This window comes from Vulpes vulpes, chromosome 3 (assembly GCF_048418805.1).
Source record: "Vulpes vulpes isolate BD-2025 chromosome 3, VulVul3, whole genome shotgun sequence".
NCBI classification, from domain to species: domain Eukaryota; kingdom Metazoa; phylum Chordata; class Mammalia; order Carnivora; family Canidae; genus Vulpes; species Vulpes vulpes.
In genome coordinates this window covers 132624956-132649124 of record NC_132782.1, presented here as the reverse complement: position 1 = coordinate 132649124, position 24169 = coordinate 132624956, and the positions used below count along the sequence as shown (strand labels likewise).

The 24169-nt window shown below is 34.9% G+C and overlaps 1 protein-coding gene across 19 annotated transcripts in view; it reads right to left on the bottom strand.

The window, feature by feature from the left end:
* Nucleotides 1-24169, bottom strand: part of ZNF644 (zinc finger protein 644) — a 105656-nt gene that overhangs the window by 12745 nt on the left and 68742 nt on the right. For 8 of the 19 annotated variants that reach the window (XM_072754644.1, XM_025996479.2, XM_025996482.2 and 5 more), the window contains 3 exons: nucleotides 5155-8192; nucleotides 4370-4975; nucleotides 2358-2480 (listed from right to left, as the gene is read on the bottom strand). The exons of 4 other annotated variants lie outside the window; for them this stretch is intronic. In XM_072754644.1, the coding sequence (XP_072610745.1) occupies nucleotides 2358-2480; nucleotides 4370-4975; nucleotides 5155-8161 (3736 nt within the window). In that variant the 5' untranslated portion in view covers nucleotides 8162-8192. The remainder of the gene's footprint in view (nucleotides 1-2357; nucleotides 2481-4369; nucleotides 4976-5154; nucleotides 8193-24169) is intronic. 7 more of the 19 variants (XM_072754645.1, XM_072754650.1, XM_025996483.2 and 4 more) reach the window with 1 other exon arrangement.

Here is a 24169-nt window from a genome sequence, read left to right as displayed (position 1 = left end):
CCTTCCAGAAACTATAGGTTGGGACCATTGACTTACACCACTGAAACTCAAATGGGGGAAGAAAATAGGCATGTGGAGCTTATAAAGATAATATAGAATGTTCCATTTGGAAAACAAAAAATATTAATAAATCTGATTTTAAAAACTTCTTAGTTAGCATAAGTAAGCACCAAAGACATCTTCCATGTAGCTCTACTGGTCAAGAAGCTTTCAAAAATCAGGGAAAAAGTTTCAGAATTTCTAAGAAAAGGTACATGAGTTTTCAATTTTTCTTAAAAGTGGGTATAGGGGAAAAAAAAGTGGGTATGGGCTGTGGAAAATACCATCCTAGACTTTCTTCAGCTTTTCATTTCCCTTCTCTTTGCCAAACACACACTTTATGTTTTCTAACACTTCTGGCATTTTGGTTGGTATTTAAGGTATTTAAAAAGTAATAGCCGCTTTTATTCTTGATGCCCAAAGAAATGTATCCCCACTGATCCTGTATTACTTTTTCTCCTTAACGGTGAAAATTTTAAGATAATAAAGTGTTCATTAGGATGCACCCTTGGTCAGTGGAGGGTTACAATCAGTTATTTATAATTAATCCTACATTTTGAAAGATTTTCAGATAAAGTAAAATCATTTTTTAATGGCCTACAAAATCTGTACTGGGAGATGTGCCTTTTTGAGTATTTGTAATTATTTGTCTGAATTGTCAGATTGAAATATTTTTTTAAAATCCTCCAAAATCTAATCCAGGTCTGCTTCTTGGGTCCCTGTTCTTTGTAAGACTCAATATTTATTTATTCAGTCTTTACCAGAATGCTCCCCACCTTAAACTTAACTTCATTTTAGGATTTCCAACTGTTTTTTTCTGTACGTGGCAGACAATAGTGATTACAAATATCTAGCATAAAATAGTGATTTCTCAACTTTAATAACTACATAAATTTGGGTAACTTGCTTAAATTCTCTAGGCCCCAGTGTCCTGTAAAATTGAAAGAATTATTATACCTACAACTCATTCGGTGGTTGTGAAGGTTAGATGTTATGCATGCAAATTGCACAGCACAGTGCTTGACACATAGTCATTATTCAATATAAGTTAGTGATTATGATAACAATGATAAATTTCTGTTCCTATAGTTTTTTCTTCTTGGTGCCTCCCTGCTTCTAATGTCTGCAATCACTTTCCAAGTCTGATGTAGGTAGGAGTAATATCATAAAAACTAAAACCCCACAGGTAAGAGGTTACTAATTCAGTAAAATAAAACCTGCTCTATTTTTCTCCCTTTAATATAGTCAACAGTCATCCCTGGTCATTTGTATACCAAGTCAAAGGATAAAGCAAAGAAGCAGAAGAAAGAAAGACATTAGTATGAATACAAGTATTTCTTTGGTAGCAAGAACATATTGGATGTAAGCCATAGGAAGACATGAGGAAGAACAAAAAAGTTGGGAAAACAGCAACCAGAAGAAAGCAGAAGACAGTGATCTAAAAGAGTAAGGGAAATAAAAAGACTGGAAGGAGAATTTTAGGCAAAAGAATTTATGTAGATATATTTAGAAAAGAGTATATTTCAAGATGTGAGAGAAATGGGATTTGCTAAAGCAGGGCAGCTTGAAAGGCTACAAATGAAAAGAGCAAGGCATTTGTAGGGTAAGGAGCAGTATTACATGTGAGTAAACTAATAAAATTTTTCGCAGGCTAGCAATATGAAGAGGTATCTGCAAGGTTGGGCTAACCAACCAAAAATAACACAGAAATGTGCATGCTAACATTTATGTGCTTGGCTATATTTATTAATCCTAAACATAGTTTAGGAGCATTAAAAGAAAAATTTATTCAGTTATCAACATGGGCCATTATTAAGGCTTATCCCTTTAAAGATTTGATCTACAAACCAATGAAAATTCCTTAGTTTTGCTTAGTTTTCTAATCAAGCTACATATTTGAAATTTCACAATAATTTCCTTTCCTAATAAAGCATTTCCTCAAGCTAGAACTACAATCTTTTTTTTTTTTTTTTTTTTAACCAAAGAGAGGTGCCTTACTGGAATCTACTAACAAAAATAAATTTAAAAATCAAAAATAGTATAATTTAAAAATCAATGGGAATTATGTAGATTCAAAAGTTCTACACCTCTATTGGCTTTTTTTTTTCCCAAATCAAGTCAGTAAGAGCCAAATGAAAAAGAATAACTTGCTTAAAATTGTATCTAACAGTTTACAAGTTGCTGAAATTTAATGTATATTCAGACTCAACTGTGCTTACCAAAGGAAGCTATAAATATCATCTGCAATAGCACCAGTCTGGTGAGAAAAAAAGTGTACTGTATCAAGCAGACTTGCTGTGTTATCTGTTCAAACATACCTGTACCAGTCAAAAGTCCAGCACTCTTCTTTCGTGCATAAGCGCGTAAGTGGTTGGACAGGCTAACAGCACTTGTAAACGTCGTATTGCAATGCACACATGTTCTAAGCTTCACAGGCATACCTATCATTCAAAAGAAAACTATAATCCAGTTCTCACTTCAAAAAGTGAAATTTTCTTAGCTAAAAGCGTGAAGAAAAGTACCACAATAAAGATGGTTTAAAAAAAAAAAAAAAACGTTCATTGAATTAGCTTAACTTAAAATGAGGGGGAATTAAGTTAACTAATATTAGTTTGCTGTTAGTATTTAGAGCCAACCCATGCTCTTTGGAAATGTGGAAGAGGAGTGCCTTGAACCTCTGAGCTCCTCTGGATTTAACACCTATTATCACTTTCTTGCAGATTTCTGTGTTACGCAGATCATTTCCTAAACCTAAAACACAATCCTGTGATATGAAGAGCACAGTTCAGTTGAGAAGTTTCAAAGCTTACAACATTACCAATAAAAAGAATTAAAAAGTCTAGTTGACAAAGTGGTAATTAAAGTGTTTTACCCACAAAACCGTAAAAGGCTCAATACTAAATTAGGTTTTCTGATGAAGGCTGGGAGAAAAGGTGGTAAAACACACCATTGAGCAGCTGTTAGACACAACATTTTATTCAGGGCATTTTATGTTCATTACTCTGAATGCGCAATCAATAATGAAAGTTAATGATTTGAAGTTTTTTGCTAAAATCTTTGTGCTAAATAAATGATCAACAAGCTAACATCTTAGTCATCACAGGAAAGAAAACATGTTGAAACTTCTAAGACAATCTTCACTCCTCAAACTCCTTTCAGTTGGTTTCTCCAACAATGACAATCAGCCACAAACACACTTTCCATCTCTCAAGTGTACTAAACTTTAGTCAACATAGCTAACACACCTTTCTTACATTTTATCCTTTTGAAAAAATGTTGAAGATTTGACTTTCAAAGACTCTTTTCATACAAAAGAACCTATTTACCAGAAACCCATACAAGAAAGCTTTTCAGATCACTCACAACACAATGTAATCCTTCCTTAAATCAAAACTGCATATAAATATCTGGGCTATCCCAATGTCTGCCAAAATAAACAAGTCAACACTGCAGTAATTTTATTCATTATGAATTCCCTGACCAGTTAGTTTTACCTTAGACACATTTGACTTGGGGCTAAAATTATGAGACCATCTAAGTTCATCCTCAACATTCTTAACCTCCAAAAGGAACCTACAAAGCCACTTAAAATTCTTCGAGTCTAAAAGTATAAATCAGACTTAGCAATAACAAATACAGTTTGGCTATTTTATTTGCTACCTCATTTGCCAACATACACAAACAATTCTTTTGAAAACGAAAAACTATTGGTGCACAAGCACTAACCTAAACCATCCGTTCTGTTCCTTTAGACCACCACTGTAAAATATAAAACCCCAAACAAATGTTTTACACTCACAACAGTTCTCCAAAACCAAACTATCCCACAATACAGTGACGAATTGGAGAAGGAGAAGTTTCTTTGGGTTAATCACAACACACAACAGACACCAATCCATTCAGTTTAAAGAGTCTATTTGTTTATTCATTTGACTTAAGCAGAAGGAAAACCAACAGCTATATCTTGAAAACATTATCACCTTGGAGCACTGGCAAATATAGGACAGGTTTGCCATTTCAGTAATGCTATGCTTTTGAACAACGTCAACCTCCCATCCATAGGACCATCCCCCAGCCATAGCAAATTTTATTTTACAGATCCACTTTTTTTGTTCTCACCTTACATTCTGACCAAGAAATGAGGCACAGAGAATTCAGTGATGAGCATCAACTGATGATTTATATAGAAATGACAGTATAACCAATCTCTGCTCTGCAAAAAAAGCAGCTTAAGTAAAAAGATTCTAAGAAAGTATTTTCTACAAATATTCTGTAACAACAAGCAAAACTGTATTTAAATTCTAGATGACAGTCATAGACATCCTCTTACCTGAGTGCATAGTCAAATCCATTCTTTGTGGTTGATACATCAAGGGACTGTCTTCACTTAATGGAAGAACACACTTCTGAACAAATCTCTTCCTTGCAGTTTGATTATGAATTTTTTGAGGAGAAATAGTAGAATTCCTTTCTTCTCCCATCCTTTTATTTTTAAGTAGTTCTATCAGTGTAAGAGACTGATTCTTTTTTCCACTGGGTAGTTCTGGTTTTGTTTCATCATATTCATTTAAGAAACTCAGCCCTTCTTCTTCTGATGCAGACACTGATAAAGCTTCAGTCTTTAGGCCATTACGGTATGCTTCAAGAGGTATAACATTTTGAGATAGAAAGTCATCACTTGATGCAAGTTTTTGAGCTACAAATGGTCTGGGAATAATACGACGACTGTTCAATGCTTTCAAGATTTTTTCATATTTTTCTTCATTTTGCATCATCTCATTCAAAACACAGATTGGAGATTTGTGAGCATCCCATTTGGTCTTTCCAAGTCTTTTCAGATGGCCTCTAACATGATTCGATAATCCAATTTTAGTATCAAACCAACCACCACAGAGCTGACAAGTGTGTTCAGAAGTGGTTTCAGACTTCTCTATAGCTAAAAAAAATTTTTTAAGAGTAACATCAGAATTTTTCATAAAGTGATCATCTTAAAGCCAATAACTCTGAAATATAAAGTTATGTGATTCTAATAAAGACCAAATCTGAGCAAAACCTTCAAATCCTTTGAATTTGAATACAGACATATTAACCCAAATTATCTACATGAAAACTTACCTTTTCTAACTCGCTTAACAGGTGTCCCTGTACCAGTTCTTTTGAAATGTTGCATTTTGTCACTTGTGGCTATTTGTTCTGGTGATACAACATGGCGGGCTTCATAGCTTAATCCAGCTCTGTGAAGATGTCCTCGGACATGATTTGACAACCCAACACCTGTTTCAAATGTTGCTGGGCAGTAAGGACATGATTTCTTCTCAAGAGACAAATCAGTCCAGTGAAAAACAGAACTATGCTTTGACAATGAAGTTTCTGCATTTTCTAAATGCTGAGAATCATGTATGTCATGCAAAAAGTTATTAGTTCCAGCATCTTCATAATATTCAAAATAAAAGCCATCGTTTTGATCATAACTAAGAGTAGCATTTTCTCCAGGCTCTTGACTTTCCACCTTGCTTTTAAACAGTGGGAATAAGTTTACATGTTCTTGATTAATATCATTATAGGTTTCATCTTCCATAGCCTGTGTAGTGTAGTCACTTAGCTCAACATTATCCCAAGAACTTTCATCTTCTGTTTCATAGCTGTCTTTCTTTTCAGCAGAATTAAGTTTTTGCAAAACAACAACTGTCATTTTATGCAGGAAATCTGGATAGCTATCCAAGTCTTCTCCTCCAACAGAGCTTTCCTTCTTAGATTCCTTAACTACTCTCTTTACAGCTACACGCCTATGTTCTTTGAAGCTTTCTGGCCTTTTGGTGTCAGAGTTTTGAGAGTCTGAAATGAAACTATTGTTGTGAGAATTACTTGATGACGAGAACAAATGTAAAGAATTCAATGAGCTGGCTTCTTCTTTTTTGAAATGTAGAGGATACGATTCACCTGATTTTTTGATCATCCTATAGTTTTCATATTTGTGTCTATATAAATAGTTGCTATTTGCCTTGGCATTAGATTTTTCTTTTGTTGCTTGATGGAAATACTTAGGTTTTTGGTCAGTGCTGCTTTTAATCATAACAGTCTTGTGAGAATTGTTTTGATTGCACACATTTACACCTGACTGGGCAATGCTTTTCCGAGCTTTTTGTATTCTGTGTGGCCGCTTGTGGAATTTGGAAAAATTACTTGATTGTGAGGATGATCCAAAAGTTCGCTTTACATCTTGTTTTAAAGCGGAATTCTTTGGAAATGTGGCTGACTGTTGTTTAATTAACGGTTTAGTGCCATCAATATCTATAGGTTCTTCGAGAATGTCACTTTTTCGTTTATCAAGTCCAAGAGGACTACCAAATGAATCAACACATGATGATGAATGCAAGTATTCCATGTGTTTTTTTAAAATACTTCTGGCTGAAGTAGTAAAAGGACACATCTTACATATGTAGGTGGCTGATTTTTTGGATGATCCTACAACAGAGTCTTTCATGAAAGTCTTTTTTTGCGTTTTTCTCTGGGCTACATCAGAATTGACGATAGGGCATTTTACCACTGCTCCGTGGGCAATGCCTCGATGGCATTCTAATTCATTTTCTGTCACAGCCATGAAGTTACACTCTTCACAGCAGTAGTACCTTTTATCTTTTTCATGGGTTTTAGCATGTTGCACAAATGTTTTAGGGCAATTGGTACCAAACACACACTGAGGGCACTGTAATCGTGCACTTCTTCCTTCATCCTGAAGTTCTTTCAACTCACGAATTTCCTCCATCAACTTCTGTCTTCTTTCTTGGTGAATGATCATATGCTTTAGAAGTGAGTTACGATCTCGAAATGTCCGTCCACATTCTCTACAAGCATATGGCCTTGGGACATTAAGATGACGAAAGTGGCTATTCCCATCTAAATGATACATCATATGCCTGTGGAGGTGTTTTTTCTCCCTAAAATTCACATTGCACTTTGTACAGGGGTAGAATGATGGCTCTTCGGTGCTGAAAGTAGCAGGTGACTCGGAATCACTTTCTTCACATTTCTTTTTTAAGGTATTTGAAAGAAAAGTGCTAGTATGAACGGGTGAACTGTCTTCTCCACACTTATCTGGGTTATAAATTAGATGCTGAAAAGCATCCACAGATTCCAAGTCTTCATCAGTTGATTCAGGCTTCACTTTTGATAATGCATATTTCTGTGAGTCTATTGCTTGTAGTTCTTCATTCTGCTCCAGAAAGTCTACTTCTAGCATTTTTGACTTATTGGGTATACAATTAGAATCACTAAAGCAATCCTCAGTATAACGAGTTATCTTGCTTACATCCATTTTTCGCTTTCTCTTTTTTTCTAGACCTACTTTAGAGTGAACTGGAGCTTTATCCACTGTGTCTTCATTAGTCATAAGAAACTGAATGAACTCTTTTTGGGGATCCCAGTTCGTATCATTTTCTGACCTAAATTCATCTGTACCTGAGGAAATTCCTGTCAATGTATCAACACAATCATCTTTTACCAATAAATCATCACTATCCTCACCCACCTCTACTTGATTTATTAAAGTGCTATCTGACTTTATACTACTCCCTACTGAATTCTGAATGTCACAACCAACGGAAGCAGAGGTAGGTAGTTTTTTAATGGAATGGGTTGGATTTTTAGCATGCGCTACATCTGATAACAAAAATAAAACTTGATGTTGACTTGCTTTCTGTGGTGTAGATAGTTGAAGATCAGGTGCCACCTTCAACGCTGAACAAGACTCTGTTGTTGGCTGATCCACAGGTTGTCCAGTGGTTAATGAAACACTGCCTTTATTCATACTGGAAGTCTTAGCTAAGGAGGAGTGTGAAACTGGTCCATTAACAGCAGCTCCTTTAGGCAAGATAAAGTTTTCACTAGAAACAGTAGGAGCACCAGCATGTATAAATAAAGTAGACTGGCCTCCACTTAAGGCTTTTTCAGATTTGTCCTTTGACAGTTCTTCAGGCAGAGTGAGAGTATTATTTTTCTGAAATGATGTTTGACAATCTTTTGGTTTATGAACTCCACTCTCTTTGTCTGAGATAAAACTGTTGTTATCTAGGAGTTCTTCTTTAGCACCAGTAATATCGGTGTTTATCTTCAAATCATCCATATTGTTGGCAAGCCCATTTAACACATTTAGTCTAGAAAATGGAAGAAAAAAAATTTAGATTTGCATGAAAGAAAAAATTCTATTAGAATGTATGGAGAGTTCAAAGTACACACTTTTATTAGTGTGATTCGACTCTTTATATCAAGATCTAATAATTTTCCAAGAATGAGGAAACACTTTAAAAAATGTAAAAGACATTAAAAGTATCTCAAAGGTTAATTTTCTTCTTTGTGCTAGGCAACAACTCCATATTGCATATATACAAATCATCTAGGGAACAGCAACATTAGAAATGGCCACATTATACTGAATTGCCAGTCTCTATGGAAGAATGTAAGCTCTTGTCTCTAGAACCTAGCACAGTGTTTGGCATAGGTGCTTCAGCAGTATTTGGTGAATAAAGGACTAACATGTTAAATGAGTAAAAACACAACTGCAAAATCAAAGCAAAATGTGTAAGAGGAAAAAGTTTTCTTACTATGAAATGTAGACACCCCATTCAAATAATGTAAATTCCATCATGGTTCTGACTTTTTGACTCAGCAATTACAGCAAGACCTTCAAAATATCCAATAATCCTCAAGTACAGTTTATTTATTTTATTTTTAAAAATGATTTTATTTATTTATTTATGAGAGACAGAGAGGCAGAGGGAGAAGCAGGCTCCCCATGCAGGGAGCCCAATGTGGGACTTGATCCCGGGTCTCCAGGATCACACCCTGGGCTGAAGGCGGCACTAAACTGCTGGGCCACTGGGGCTGCCCCCTCAAGTACAATTTAAAGAATCTGTTATTTGGCAACCCTAGGTATAGACTATCCAAAGTGCTGGCATAAAATTCCTTATTTCTCTTCTTTTTTGTACATGGTAGCAAGTACAGTTTTTTATTCTCCAAATATTTACTGAGCCCTTACCACGTGCCAGGCACTGCTTTATTATTACGAATACCAGCAGTAAGCAAGACAGACTAGGTTCTTGCTCTCTGATAAAGAATGAAGTCTTCCGGGCCGCCCCAGTGGAGCAGTGGTTTAGCGCCGCCTGCAGCCTTGGGTGTGATCCTGGGGACCTGGGATCGAGTCCCACGTTAGGCTCCCTGCATGGAGCCTGCTTCTCCCTCTGCCTGTGTCTCTGCCTCTCTCCCTCTCTCTCTTTCTCTATGAATAAATAAATAAAAAATCTTTAAAAAAAGAGAATTAAGTCTTCCATTGTTCCTTCATTTCATAGTATTTTTAATCTGTATAACAAGTAGTATTTTAAGATAGCAGGAACATAATCTGGTATTTAGAAATGAAAATATTTTCAATATAGGTAATTATTTCTAATATTTTACGGTAGTTAAAGAATAAAAGTTAGCTCTTTATTCTAGTTAAAGAATAAAGGAATTGTTTCTAATTACTTTGTTATTTCACAGCTTAGAACAAGCGCTTGTATGTATGAGCTTACTCTTCCCACAAGATGTGCCCTTTAATACAACAAATATTATAAATATATACTACAAATATCTGTCTTTGGCATTATTATTTATACTAACAATTATTCTGCCCCTCATAGGCCTCAGAATTCTGTTTTGAGATTGGCAAGCCTCCACAGTAATAAAAATAGACATCCAATAAGATCATATTCAATGATATCACCCCAAAATGGTGCTAATGCAGCACCCAGCGGGAGTCTCTACATCACATACACAGAAGTTAAAAATGGGCAGCACATAAACATGTGTTAGGGAAGAATGTGCAAATGTCAATGAAAAGAAAAGCAAACCTTGATGCTATACCATTATCCATTCCTGACATTTCTCATATACAAAAAAAGTAAAGTGTCCAAATAGGAAGAATCTCATAAATCTGAAATGGACAACAGAATTTTTAAAAAGCTAGCCTGAAAGACACTTACTTCGTGTTCCTACTTATTATAATCACAGAGGCAGACAAATATATGCTCAATTTGAAAGCCTGTATTAGCTTTTCTCAACAGGAAGCAATGTTGCTAACGAAGTGGTAAATTCAGTGTTAATGAGTGGCTTCACTGTTACCACCTCAGAGGTAAAACCTTCTATGTTCCATGTTCCACCCATCTGTTCTGGTGTGAGAGGTTCAGAGATGGAACAGACGCTTCCCATTTAAAGCAACTTCACTGGTACCCCCTGAACAGCAGGGTGACAAACTATGAGAATATCATGTCTGCTTGGATTGCATTCTCATTACCAGAATTGCTTTCTATGAGCCTTCCAAAAGTTCACATTCTAAAGATACCAAAATGTTCTGCTCAAAAACATATGAAAAATATACGTACATGACGTATCTTATCTATAAAACACATCTGGCAGAAGGAAAAACAAAAGATCAAATATTGTTAAAATATAAAATTAAGTCTTTAATAAAGTTTTCCTTCACACCTAATGAAATATACCTTTCCTGCCCCCCAAATTTATGATTATCTCTACTCAAAAACAGAAGTTATTATTCTTTTTCAGAATATTTATTAGTAGTACATTAATATTAAAAATCTACCTCATCAGTTTAAAAGTATGGTATGAGAAATGACTCAGTAAGCTAGTATTTTAGCAACAATATAAAAAATTTTCCAGTTTAATTTTCAGAGTATATCTTAACTAATAACTGTTCAAAATATATTTTTTCTTAACAGTATTCAAAACTCATGGCTGCTGCATTAAGATATAATGCAAACACCGAACCATCAAAATCTGTTGCAGTGAATAATGGATCTAGAATTTTTGACATCAAGAATTATTTCCCTACATTCATGGATGGTTATGTAGCATCTAGGCAAGAAAGCATTTGACCTATTAGCTAATTTCACACTGTTTCAAATAGTTTTTCCAACTATCTTTATGTTGTCAAATATATGTAACAGAGCCATCAATGCTAGTTTATGTCAATTTAAATAAGTAGGGGATATATTTGAAGGTAGACATTATTTATTAAGGGAATTCAAAAAGGGAAATTAAAAATTAAAATAATCAAACTTATATCATATGCTTTGACTTCTTAAATTTCAGTGAATTTGCTATACCAATTAGGATATTTTAATAAAATGCTTAGATATTATTACTATGTCCTCCTCCATGTAATCATATAACCACAGAATTTTTGTTTTAAATGCACTTTAAAATATTCTTTAAAAATATTCACACACTTTATAAAAAGCTGCAAATGGAACCTTAAATCTACATAAAACATACTTCAGTTTCTTGAAAATCATAATGAGTTCTACAGCTATAACTGCCTGTAGTTATATACTGTGAGCATTAAAAAAAATAGTACAAAGGTCAGATCTGTCTTCAAGATGACAGATCATCACTTTTATGCCTCAAGCTAGACTTATTGTCTTAGAAATTTCAAACATCAGTATTTTTGCAAACTATCAGCACTTGCTATAACACCCTCACTACACTACATCTTGAGGTTACTACAGAAGAAATGAGGTGATAATTGCATATTAACATAATTATTCTGTAATCCCTCTGAGCAAGCTTCCTAGGTCACTCAGTAATTCAGATTAGATACAACCTTCCTGTCATCAAATCTATGCTGTCCACTTTCTGTTCATGAATAATTTTTTATAGAAAATTAGCTTAATTTCATTCTTTTATGTACATTATTAATTGTATTTATTGCAAGTAGGTTAATATTTTGTGGGCACTTATTACATAATACCAACCTTTGTCATGTAGTATAATTTCATACAAAAATGTAATACAATTTGCCCTCATTCTACATTAGTTCATTACTAGCTATATTACATGGCTATAAATAAATTATAAAGTTGCCCACTAGCTGAGTTACAGTTAAGATCTGCCAGATTTTCACAAACCCCATGTTCATTTAAATTATCCTTCAGAACACATGACAACTTCAGTTAGTCATATATGAGATTGGGTCAAGAAAAGAAAAACACTCACAACTGTCATTCTAATTGCAAAACAAATCTTAATTAACTGAAATGCTACATCTACAATTACTATGATATTTAAGTCTATACATACTATACACAATGTACAAATATATATACCCCAACCTCAGTTAGTATGTAATGCATGTGAAGAGCATATAACTATGCCATCCAGGTAGTATTCTACTCTGGATGTCATCAAGTGGAAGTAGTAAAAAATACATAAATTCATAAGGTTAACTATCCAGCATGCCACATGATAAAATGAAGAGAAAACTTGGTATGCTTAGCCTAATAATTAGCCAATACAATGAATAATCTTCAAATGTTTGATGGCGTGGCATACAAAAAAAGACAGGATCAATGTGTTTAAATCATAAAGATGGATTTCATCTCAAGATTAAAAAAAATAATCACCGAATATTGCAAAGGATTGTCTTATACAACAGTGAACTGAATGGCTCAGGAGGTTGGAATATTGTCAGGAACACTGCAGAAGGTAATATGGCACTGGAGACTGGAAAGATGATTTCTAACATCCTCTCTTACATGTTACTATGTATGTTAAATGTTTGGTTATTCTATTATTAACATTTAACATTATTTGAAATAATGAACTAAAAATAGAAGTGAAAATTACACTATTGGACTTTAAAAAGATTCTCTAAATTCATAATTGCTTGAAATAATCTTTCAGTTAGTTTTCAGTTAGGTATGTTGATAACCTGATTCTTGAACAATGAAAGTATGGCACTAAATGACTAACACACTCAGGCCATAGAACTATGTATCTGCATTATGAAAACCACATACAAAGAGGTTTTTTTCCTATTGGTAATACAAAAAAAAAAAAAGTTCAATGAGTTCAAATAAGTAGAAAATAGATAAATAATGAACAGAAAAATAAAGAATACATTGGGCACATATGCTTTCTTGCCAGCAGCATGCAGCACTGCCATTACAAATTAATGATCTTTATGTAATTTTACCACCTACCATCAAATTACACTGAACTTGTCCAATACTTTTGTTCCTGATGCCATGAATCATCCTCACTACTTAAAAGGAAGATGTTACAAATAGTAAGGTAAACACGTAATAATACAAAGTGATTCTTACTGCCAAGTATACTAAATACTTAACATAATCTGACACAGCTCAAGAAGCAGGTAACTACATGGACAAAAGGTGGTGAGGAAGCTACAAAAGCCTAACGCTAGCAATCTGACAAAAATCATGCGATAGTAAGAAGCAACAGTCGTAGAAAAACAAATGGATGTTCAGTAATCAAATAATTTCCTAATGAAGAGCTTTGTAATTGAAAGAGGCAAGGCAATAAATTATAGCTGCAACCAAAGGAGAATGCTAAGTCACATTCAGCATGGAATAACTGCTTGTTTTGTTGTTTATGCTTTCAAATAGAACAAGATAAATGATCATCGGGGCACCTAGATGGCTCAACCGGTTAAGCAACTGACTTCAGCTCAGGTCACAATCTCTGGGTTCTGGGATTTTTTTTTTAGGGCAATTCAATTTATTTAATTATTAAAAAGAAAGGAAGGAATTAAAAGAGAGAGTAAAGGAGTTAAGGAGCCTTGTGCTGTGTTGTTTGAAGAGCCAAGTGCCCAACCAGGGAATGCTCTCTGCCCCACACGGCATCCATCATGTAATGCTGCAGAGTTTGTGAAACCAACTGTGTATGTGTGTGGAATTACTCCCTCAAGGAAAGTGGCCGAAACTCTGTTACACGAGACTCATATAACTGTGCTGGACAGAAATGAAGAAAGACACTCTGGAGAATACTCTGCCTGGCGGGAGGGGAGACCAGATGACCCACGAGTGCGGAGACCCGCAAGCCACATGCATCAGGCTCCCCAACTCAGCAGTGAGTCTGCTTGGCCCTCTGTGCACCCCCTGCCCCATTCTCATGCTCGCTCTCTCAAATAAATAAAAAAAATCTTAAACAAAAAAAAGGTAAGTGATCATCACAGCGTTGGTAGGATAAATGATACACATACGCACATGACTTCAACAAGAACAATTCATGTGGGTTTGTTTTTTAACATTCAAATGAGTGATAACCTCTACAGATTTTTCAAACAGACCAAACTTTTGACCATAATTGTATAATTAACATGAATCCTAGAACTGTCGGTTTCACACTCCAGAGGTACTGTGTCAACTCTGCTTTTCACCAACAGAGTATGAGCCGCCATTAATTGTTATTTTATTTTGAGTCTCCTACTGTTCTTCAGTATATGAGTTTGCTCTTTAGGCTTAGTTTTGAGATATCTTATAAACATTAAGCCATTGTGTCCAATAAATGCAAAAGAAGTGCAAGTGTTAAAAGTCCTAGGAAGACCAAATATAATTATATTAGAAGTAAAAACAGAAATAATAAGACACCTAAAGTGGTAACATAAATATTATATACACATATGCAATAAACTGCTTGAGAGTTGAAGTAACTGTGAAGAACAAAGAGATTTCACCATTAAGAAATTACTGTGCCCATACATTTGACAACCAGCAAGAGATAAGGAATAAGGAAATATGACAAAGGAAGTTTTTAAGCACAAAATCAGCATCAATGTCCGATGTCTATTTGCCTAATGGTTTTCAGGAAAAGCTAGGAATTTGTTCAAGAATTTAAAAGCTAATAATGTTCAAAGCGCTGCGAATGAAACTTCTGCCCCAACCACATATGATTCCACAGGACCAAGGTCCATTAGAGTATGCACATCAAAGTTAGTGACATTTCTGCAAATGCAAACAATTGGGCTTTGAAGAAATTCCTTACAATAGTTAAAGAGATAATTTGGCTTCAAAAGACTGCCTGAAACATAACAAATGTTTTCTTCTAATACTTAATAATTTTGTTATTTCAAATTCAAAACTTGACTGTATGTACATTAAAAAAAACTTTTGTAGATTTTATAGTTAAACTCTTAAAATAAAAGTTCCATTAATTCATTTAGTAATCACATATTATTTTACAAAAAACAAAATTGTTCATGTCTGAGAAGTCAACTTGACAATGAGAATAATTTCACTGAATTTAATTTTACTCAAAGCAGCTCCGACTAAAAAAAAAACCTTGCAATTCTGTAGTAACCTGTAATGAGTACTTAGCCTTTTGTGTATTATGTACATTTAAACTCTGTTATGTAAATTCAAGCTTATATATAGATGGGAAAGTTTGACATGCTCATTGAGAACCAGAAAAATGAAACAGAAGGAGAAGTTTTACTTTCAATAAAATATTTTCATTAAATGTGAACTCTTGGGCAGCCCGGGTGGCTCAGCAGTTTCGTACCACCTTCAGCCCAGGGCATGATCCTGGAGACTGGGGACAGACTCCCACGTCAGGCTCCCTGCATGGAGCCTGCTCCTCCCTCTGCCTGTGTCTCTGCCCCCCTCTCTCTCTCTGTGGGTCTCTCATGAATAAATGAATTCTTTAAAAAAAATCGAAATAAATAAATAAATGTGAACTCTTGGTGATACCATTTACTCCACTTACCTTTTTTCTTTCTCTAAAATCAGCCCCCAAATATAATTATCTTCTAAAAAAAAATTCCGAAGTAATCATTACAATTATCTTCATTTGGGATGGTAAAAATTCAAATACAAGAAATCTGCTTTCCTTAATACAAAATATGCAGGAAGATGAACCTCTCCTATGCCAGTGTCTTTAAAAAAAAATTAAAAAGAACGTATTTTTGTGATGGCAAATCACAAACCATCCATGACGTTTTTCTGACTTAACAAGTTTTCCTTATTACATGTTCAATTCTGGAGTTTCATTTATAAAACCAAAGATATTTATTGTGAATATAAACAATTATAAAATTTTTCTAAAATGTTAAAACAGCACTTAATGTTTAGAAAATGCAAGTGCTTATTAATAATCAAATGTACATAGTTCTATTCAAACAAGTGTGACTTAAAAGAATTTCCTTCTATGTTTACTCATATGAAGAGAAAAAGATGGCAAGGTCAAGAGTAGCAATACTGAACAATAAGAAACTTACAGAACCCATGATTTCCAATTTACCCAATATCTATAACAACAAAATGTTATGAATAGTATATTATTTTTATAAAAGGTGACTAAAGCATATTTAAAATTGAGATTTCAGGGAACATTTTAATTATTCTTAAGATTAATCAAATAGTATTGCTGGCAGTTTTTTTTTCTTACTGTATTGCCATCTAACTAAAAAAGACTATAAATAGGACACATATGTATAAAAAACTACTATCAGTAAACAGCAATAAATTATGTCCCCAGTGAGTAATATGGATTATGCATTCTGTAGTTCAGTGGAAGTAGAAGGTCCTATAACATACCACGGATAAGAAAAGCCTCAGCAAAATTAGAGTTTTAGCTGACTTTTGTAGTGCATTAATGCAAGAGAATCACTCTGGTGGCAGACACACCTGAGTTTGAAAAATAAATTTTAGTTGCTTCATCAAAGTAAGTATGAAATCTACTAAAAGTATTGTGAGGATTAAATAAGATCCCATAAAACATGCATCTATATAGGGCCTGGCATTTAGTAATTACTCATTAAATGTTAATTCCCTATGACCCTTCCCATTAGCTTGTTTCATTTATGGAATGATGACAATGAATTTGTACACTGCCCCTAATGGTAAAAGTGGCCCTTATAAAGAGAAATTTATTCTGGGAAGAGATATCTGGTACCTTAATACCATTCCTAAGGTATAATTGACAGAATAAATGGGCAGTAAGTGGGCAGAAGCTAAAGAATTAGAAGAAGAAACATGTCTTAAGAGTTGGTGGGGCTGTAAGAATAACACTCTTGCAGCAATAAAGCAGGGCTTCAGTAAAACACTATTCAATAAGCAATAAAGAAGGAAATTACAGTGTTTGATCGAGTGCTCCAAAGAAAAGGGACATGAAGTAGCCACTTGGGATTTAAGAGTTTCTGATTCCTTAGGGTCTATCAGGATATGAATTTAATTCTCAGCTCTCATAAAATGCCAATGAAACGAAAATAGGTGAACTAGAACAGAGACATACCAAGGTGGATAAAACCAAAAACTAGAACAGTCATAGACAAGGGCTGCTGGAAAGAACAGAGATGGCAATCTCAAAACAAACAAAAAAAACTAAAAACAGGTTTTTAACCAAAAACATCACTCAGAAAAGCCACAGACTTAAAAAGACTTCATTCATTCATTCATTCATTTGGGGGAGAGAGAGAGCATGTGCATTAGAGTACACAAGGAGGGGGAGGAGCAGAGGAGGTGGGAGAAGCAGACTCCTTGCTAAGCAGGGAGCCTGACACAGGGCTCTAATCCAGGATCAGGACCTGAGCCCAATGCAGATGCTTAATCAAATGAGCCACCCAAGTGCCCTAACACAATCAACAGACTTTTCTCTGTCAAAAAGAAGTGTTAAGTCAGAGGTGTAATAACATCAAAATTTAGAGTTAAAGTTATTTTGACTATAGAACCCTATATATACAGACACACATTACATAATATTCAAGTGTAAGGCACAGGGTCTCTAAGTTTACTACTCACTTACCGTATCAGAAAAGTTTTTCTGAAAGGCTAAAATGTGGGGAGAGGTATATCATGAAAATGACTAAAACTAGTGTGTTAAGTGTATTTTTATTATTTTACAGGTGACTGAAACATATAAATTTAGATGTTTACCAAATTATAAGGTTAATCACTAAAATAAAAAAAGTAAATATACTTTAAGATCTTCAAAATCTATAAACTATTGTGCTTTACGTAAAGAAGTATAATATGCTCTGAGCAAGAAAGAGGATGACAAAGACCTTTGAAATAAAAATTACTACACAACAATAACAAAACAACTCTCAGTAGGTGAGGTGAAAAGCAAAGTGGATATGGCTAATGAAATGAGGTATTCTTATAGAAGAAAGACTTTTAAAAAGGGAGTAAAACAACCCCATGAAATTTAGATACACAAATTATACCAAGTAGAAATTACAGGAAAAAAGCTCAAAACTCAGGGGAATAGAGGAGGACACAACTGAAAAAATTTCAGAGCTCAACAAATGCAACAATCTTCAGACTAATAGGGCCCAATCAGTGCTCAATGGATGAATAAAGACATACCTCTTGAGGAACGCCTAGGTGGCTCAGTGGGCCACCTCTGAGGAGCCTCAAGCCCCTGGGCCACACTCTGAGGAGCCTCCTGTCCCTTTTCTTAGATGAACGAGACAGTGGACCACTCATCCTGACACATATCTACCTGCTCCTGGGCATGTCTCTTCCAATCTGGCTGGTCCCCAGACCCTGCACACAGAAGGGCAACTTAGGGGGAGCAAGAGCCCTAGTCCCTTATGCAGGAGTCCTGTCTGTGGGTGTGGGGGACACTGTGGCCTCCATTTTTGGCAGCACAATGGGGGAAATCCACTGGCCTGGAACCAAAAAGACCTTTGAGGGGACCATGACCTCTATATTTGCCCAGATCATTTCTGTAGCTCTGATCTTAATCTTTGATAGTGGAGTGGACCTAAACTACAGTTATGTTTGGATTTTGGGCTCTATCAGCATCGTGTCCCTCCTAGAAGCATACACGACACAGATAGACAATCTCCTATTGCCTCTCTACCTCCTGATATTGCTGATGGCATAGCTGCTGCATAGCAGTGATGGGAAAAATGGACCTGGGGAGGATGAATGGTCCCCACAGCAGCCAGCCATTTTGGGCATGAAGAGCCAAGGGGTGAGAAGCAGATTTGATTTTTTCAATTGATTCAGATTCAAAATAAAAATCAAAGAACTCCTAAAAAAAAAAAAAAAAAACAAAAAAAAAAAATCTGAACATCTTGAACATCTGCCTTCAGTTCAAGATTTGATCCCAGGGTCTGGGTCAGGGAGTGATCCTGCGGTCAGGGGATCTAGTCCCACAGCAGGCTCCCTTTGGGGAGCCTGCCTCTCCCTCTGCCTATGTCTCTGCCTCTTTCCGTGTCTCTCATGAATAAATAAATAAAATCTTAAAAAAAAAAAAAAAAAAAAAAGACCTGCCTCTTGACAAGTCCTGGGGTAATTTCAGACTTAAAGGTAGAATTCTACTCATTTCTAGAAAATAAGATAAAAACAAAAACTAGACTGCCTACAAAGACAAGAACACATAATTAATTCTTCACCAGCAATGTCATTAGATTTTTGAGGGAAAATGATATTTTAAAATTAAATCTGTCTGAATAAATTATCTCGTTCACATTATCCACTCTCTCCCAATTCAGTTACAAACGTAATAGTAATAGTCTGGTGTATCCTTCAACTCCTTTTTCTTATTCATACAAACATATGACAAATATATATTGTATTTGTTTTGTGATTATCTTTATAGAAATGGGATTATATAACATATATGCTACAATAAATAGCCTTGTATAGATTGCCTTATAGTACTGTTTTAATTTCAGTGATACAGATTTTTCAAAGTTGCATGTGTATTTTTAATACACATTTGCAAATCATTTCCCCAAATTTCTATCAATATGCACATCTACCTCCAATGTGTAAGTATGCCTATTTTCCCAGTCTTATGGTTTTTTTTTGTCAGCATCAATGGTGAAAGATGTGAAAATACTTTTCAACCCAGAATTCTGTAACTAGCTAAAGTACCACTTAAACATAACAAAATACAGACATTTGGACAAGCAAGAATTCTAAAAGTTCACTATCCACAGATTAGAGAATTACTCTTTGACCATATAGGGACAACAATATACAAAAAGACAGACATAAGAATCAATAAAAAGGTATGCCTGGGTGGCTCAGCCAGTTAAGTGTCTGCCATGAGCCCAGATCATGATCCCAACCAGGGTCCTGAGATCCAACACTTAGCTCCTACTGAGCAGAGAGCCTGCTTCTCTCTCTACCTCTGCCACTCTCCCTGCTCATGCTCCCCCATGCTTGTGCTCTCTCACTCTCTCTCTGTCAAATGAATAAACAGAATACATATAAAAAAAGAATTGATAAACATTAGTCAGCAATTAAAACACTGAAAAAGGCAACTAAATGTAGTAACTGTTGGTAATTGTTTAAAAGGGATTATTACGAAAAGTTATATGTTACTTAATAATATGGGAACTAACAAGCCCAAAAGACTTCAACATGGAAGGTTAGACTAATGGACACTGATTCAAAGAAAACCTTTTTAAAAACATATTAAAATGTTAAGGGTAACCAAATAAAATAGTGAAATAAGATACATAAATTTCAAATGTAGAGAATTAAAAAGCAAAGAAACTTAGATTAAATTTTTTTTTAATTTTTATTTATTTATGATAGTCACACAGAGAGAGAGAGAGAGGCAGAGACATAGGCAGAGGGAGAAGCAGGCTCCATGCACCGGGAGCCTGACGTGGGCTTCGATCCCAGGTCTCCAGGATCGCACCCTGGGCCAAAGGCAGGCGCTAAACTGCTGCACCACCCAGGGTTCCCGAAACTTAAATTTAAATATTAGAAGTTTATAAATTAAGAAAATGGCATTCACATTTGTTTTGTTTTGAAATACGCTATACACTGTTTATAAAGGAAATGCTGAGGTTAAAAATAAGATGATAAAAAGATAAACTAGACAAATGTCCATAACTACATACTATCAGAAAAATCAAAAGGAATTTAAGGCAAAAAGCACTACACCTACTTAGGATGAATGTTACATATAATAAAATATACAATTCACCAAGAAGATATAATATTCATGAACTTCTTTGCACACAACAAAATGGCTACAAAATACCTAACTTGTAAATATCTCCAAGTGTTAAGAGAAACTGACAAGTCACAGAGGGAGGCTTTAAACTTTTCTCCCCAAAAGTCAAGAGATCAAAGACAATATTCCAGTTTTCTTTATCTCCTAAGATCACCCTTCTCTCACTTTAAAAAGAAAGGTTCCCCAACACAGATCTGCTGTCTCCATCAGTTTTTTAGCTCACTAACCTTGGAGCAATCTTCCTTATTCATTTATTCAGACTTCATATCAAAATTATCCAGAAATCCTATTGCCACCATCTTTAAATTACATCTATAATCCAATCACTTCTCACTACTGCTACCTTCAGGTCTCCTATTACCTCTCCCTATACTATTTCAATAGCTTCCCAATTTGGTCTTAGTGCATCTACTCTTTACAACCTACTGTCTATTCCTAACATCACAACCACAGGAATTGTTTTAAAACCTAAGACAGATAGTGTTCTTCAAAATCCTTCAATGGCTCTTGGTCTTATCCTCTTAGAGGAAAAAAACCCAACATCTTTATTAATAGCCTGTAACCCCCTACAAAAGTCCTTTCCAGCAACATTTTGACCCCACTCTTTACTCCTCTCCCCAGCTCACTTATTCAGTTCAAGTCACACTAGCTCTACCTACTATTCCTTGAACACATTCTCTCTCATGTTAAGATCTTAGTATCATTGACTATTCCCCACTTAGAACACTCTGGCTTCCAGATACTCATGGCAAATTCCCTCATCTAATTCTAGCTTTTGATCAATCATTTTCTTTTGAATAATGCCTACCTAGACCATGTTGATTAAAATTATATCCCAAGCTCCCTCTTACCTTCTCTACTCTGCAGGCATTCTCAAATAAACTCATATTAGTTTATCCTTTTTTACCCCAAAACACTTTCTAACATACTGTACTTATTTATTTTGGTTATTGTTTGTGTATCCCTCCTACAGAACTAAGTTTCAAGGGCATAGATGTTTGTATTTGTTAATGGAATCTCTCAAGGGTCTAGAAGAGTGCCACCATTCAGAACCTTGGTACTGCATTGCTTTGATAATGCCATATATAAAAACTTCTGGATACCAAATAAAGAGAGGTTTGGGAAATACATATTTCTTTCCCATAGCTGCAAAACAAACAATATAGAAAAGCTATACAGTCTTAATTCTCTGAAAAAACAACCCAAGACAAGATTCCAGTGTCTTGTCTCTCTCACTTTGCCTTTTATCCCTCCATATTTACTTTTCCTTCTCTCATACCTTCCTCATTCCACTTCCCAGTTTTAGAATTAAAATTTAGAAATGAAAAAGTTGTCAACAATGACAGTATGACACCTGAATTTAAAGAATAAAGCCATATTTTTAATGAAAAGGGTTACTTTGATTTAGTGGGAAGACTGGCTTTGTTTAAACATGTTACTACATGGCCAACATTTTCTATAAGCTGAATGAATTAAATCTACAGTGCAAAGGTTTTGAAGAAATTAGATTTATAGCATGTATACAATATATAAACATTGATAACTATTTTCACTCATGACAAAAACCCAAATGCCCACTTAAAGATGCCAGGTTTCAAAATTCTCTTGGGAAATACATAAAGAAAAAAGTCCATGATTAAGTATATAGGGAGCACTATACAACAAGAAATTGACATTCTTATTTTAAACATAAAGAAACAGATATTATTATTTTAAAATATAAGTGGAACATTTATAAAATCTGACTATATATTATAATAACCACAGAGAAATTTCCAATAGAGATAGAAACTATGTAGACCATATTCTCTGGTCACCTTGCAATAAAACTAAAAATTAGATCCAATTAAAGAGTTAATTAATATGTTATTTGCATCTCAATAAAACTGGGAGGAAAAGAGTATCTACCAAAACAAAACAAACAAGAGTGAACTAGAAAAAGGTTAAAGTATCTAAGAATGAAGACAGGAGACACAAAAAAACAAAAAACAGAAAAATGAATAGAGCCAAAAGAGGACATAGTAAAAAAGATGTAGCATATACTTCATGGGAATCCCAGAAGTATAGAAGGAAGAAAATAGGACAGAAGCAATCCTTGGAAAGTTAATGACTGAGAATTTTCTAAAACTGACCAAAGACATCAAGCCATGGTTTCTGGAGCATCAGGTACTCTAAGATGGATACACAAAAAGAAAAATATATCTAGATACATATAAAAGTGATGACAATGCAAAACAATGAGAAAATCTTAAAAGTAGCAGGAAAAAAATACACATAACGAGACAATAATGAGGAGCCTGAGGGGAAAAAAGCAGCTTCTTCTGAAGTCCAAACACTAATCTGATGCTTTCAGCTAAATCAAATTGTTCTCCTGTTGAACATAAAAATACCTCACAGAATAATCACTTCAGACAAGGTCAATGTGTAACACACATTACCATATATGCCCTTCTCTAACTGAGCTGATTGCTACCTTCTTTACTAATTATAAGCTGGGATACTAGCTTTAGTCTACCTTCCCTATTAATTAGTTAATATTAATTTATTAAAATAGTAAACATGATATGAAAACACAACATAGCAAGATGTGGAATGCAGCAAAAGCAGTACTCAGAAGGAAATTTATAGCTATAAACACCTACATTAAAAAAGGTATCAAGGAGTACCTGGATGGCTCAGTCACTTAAGCATCCGACTCCTGATTTCAGCTCAGGTCATGATCTCAGGGTTGTGAGATGAAGCCCCGAGTTAGGCTACCCCCGGGCATGGAGTCTGCTTAAGATTCTCCTTCTCCCTCTGCCCCTTCCCCCCATGCTTGCAAGCTCCTTAAAAAAAAAAAAAAAGGTATCAAATCAATTGCCTAATTTTATACCTTAAGGAACAAGAAAAAGAACAAACCAAACCCAAAATCAACTGAAGGAAGGAATAAGAAAGATAAGAAAATATAAAAGTAGATAAAACAAAAGTTAGGAATTTTTTGTTTTGTTTTAGGATTTTATTTATTTATTCATAAGAGACACAGAGAGAGAGGCAGAGGGAGAAGAAGCAGGTTCCATGCAGGGAGCCTGATGTGGGACTTGATTCTGGGACCGCGGGATCACGCCCTGAGCTGAAGGCAGAGGCTCAACCACTGAGCCACCCAGGTGTCCAAAAGTTAGTTCTTTAAAAAAAAAAAAAAAAAAATCAACAAAACTAACAAAGAAATCAACTGGGGGGGGGGGGGGAAGAAGATGCAAATAACTAAAATCAGAAATAAAGGCAGGGACATTACTACTACAGACCTTAAAGAAATTAAAAGGATTGTAATAGAATATCATGAACAATTAGAAACCAGTAAATCAGATAATCAGGATGAAAAGGA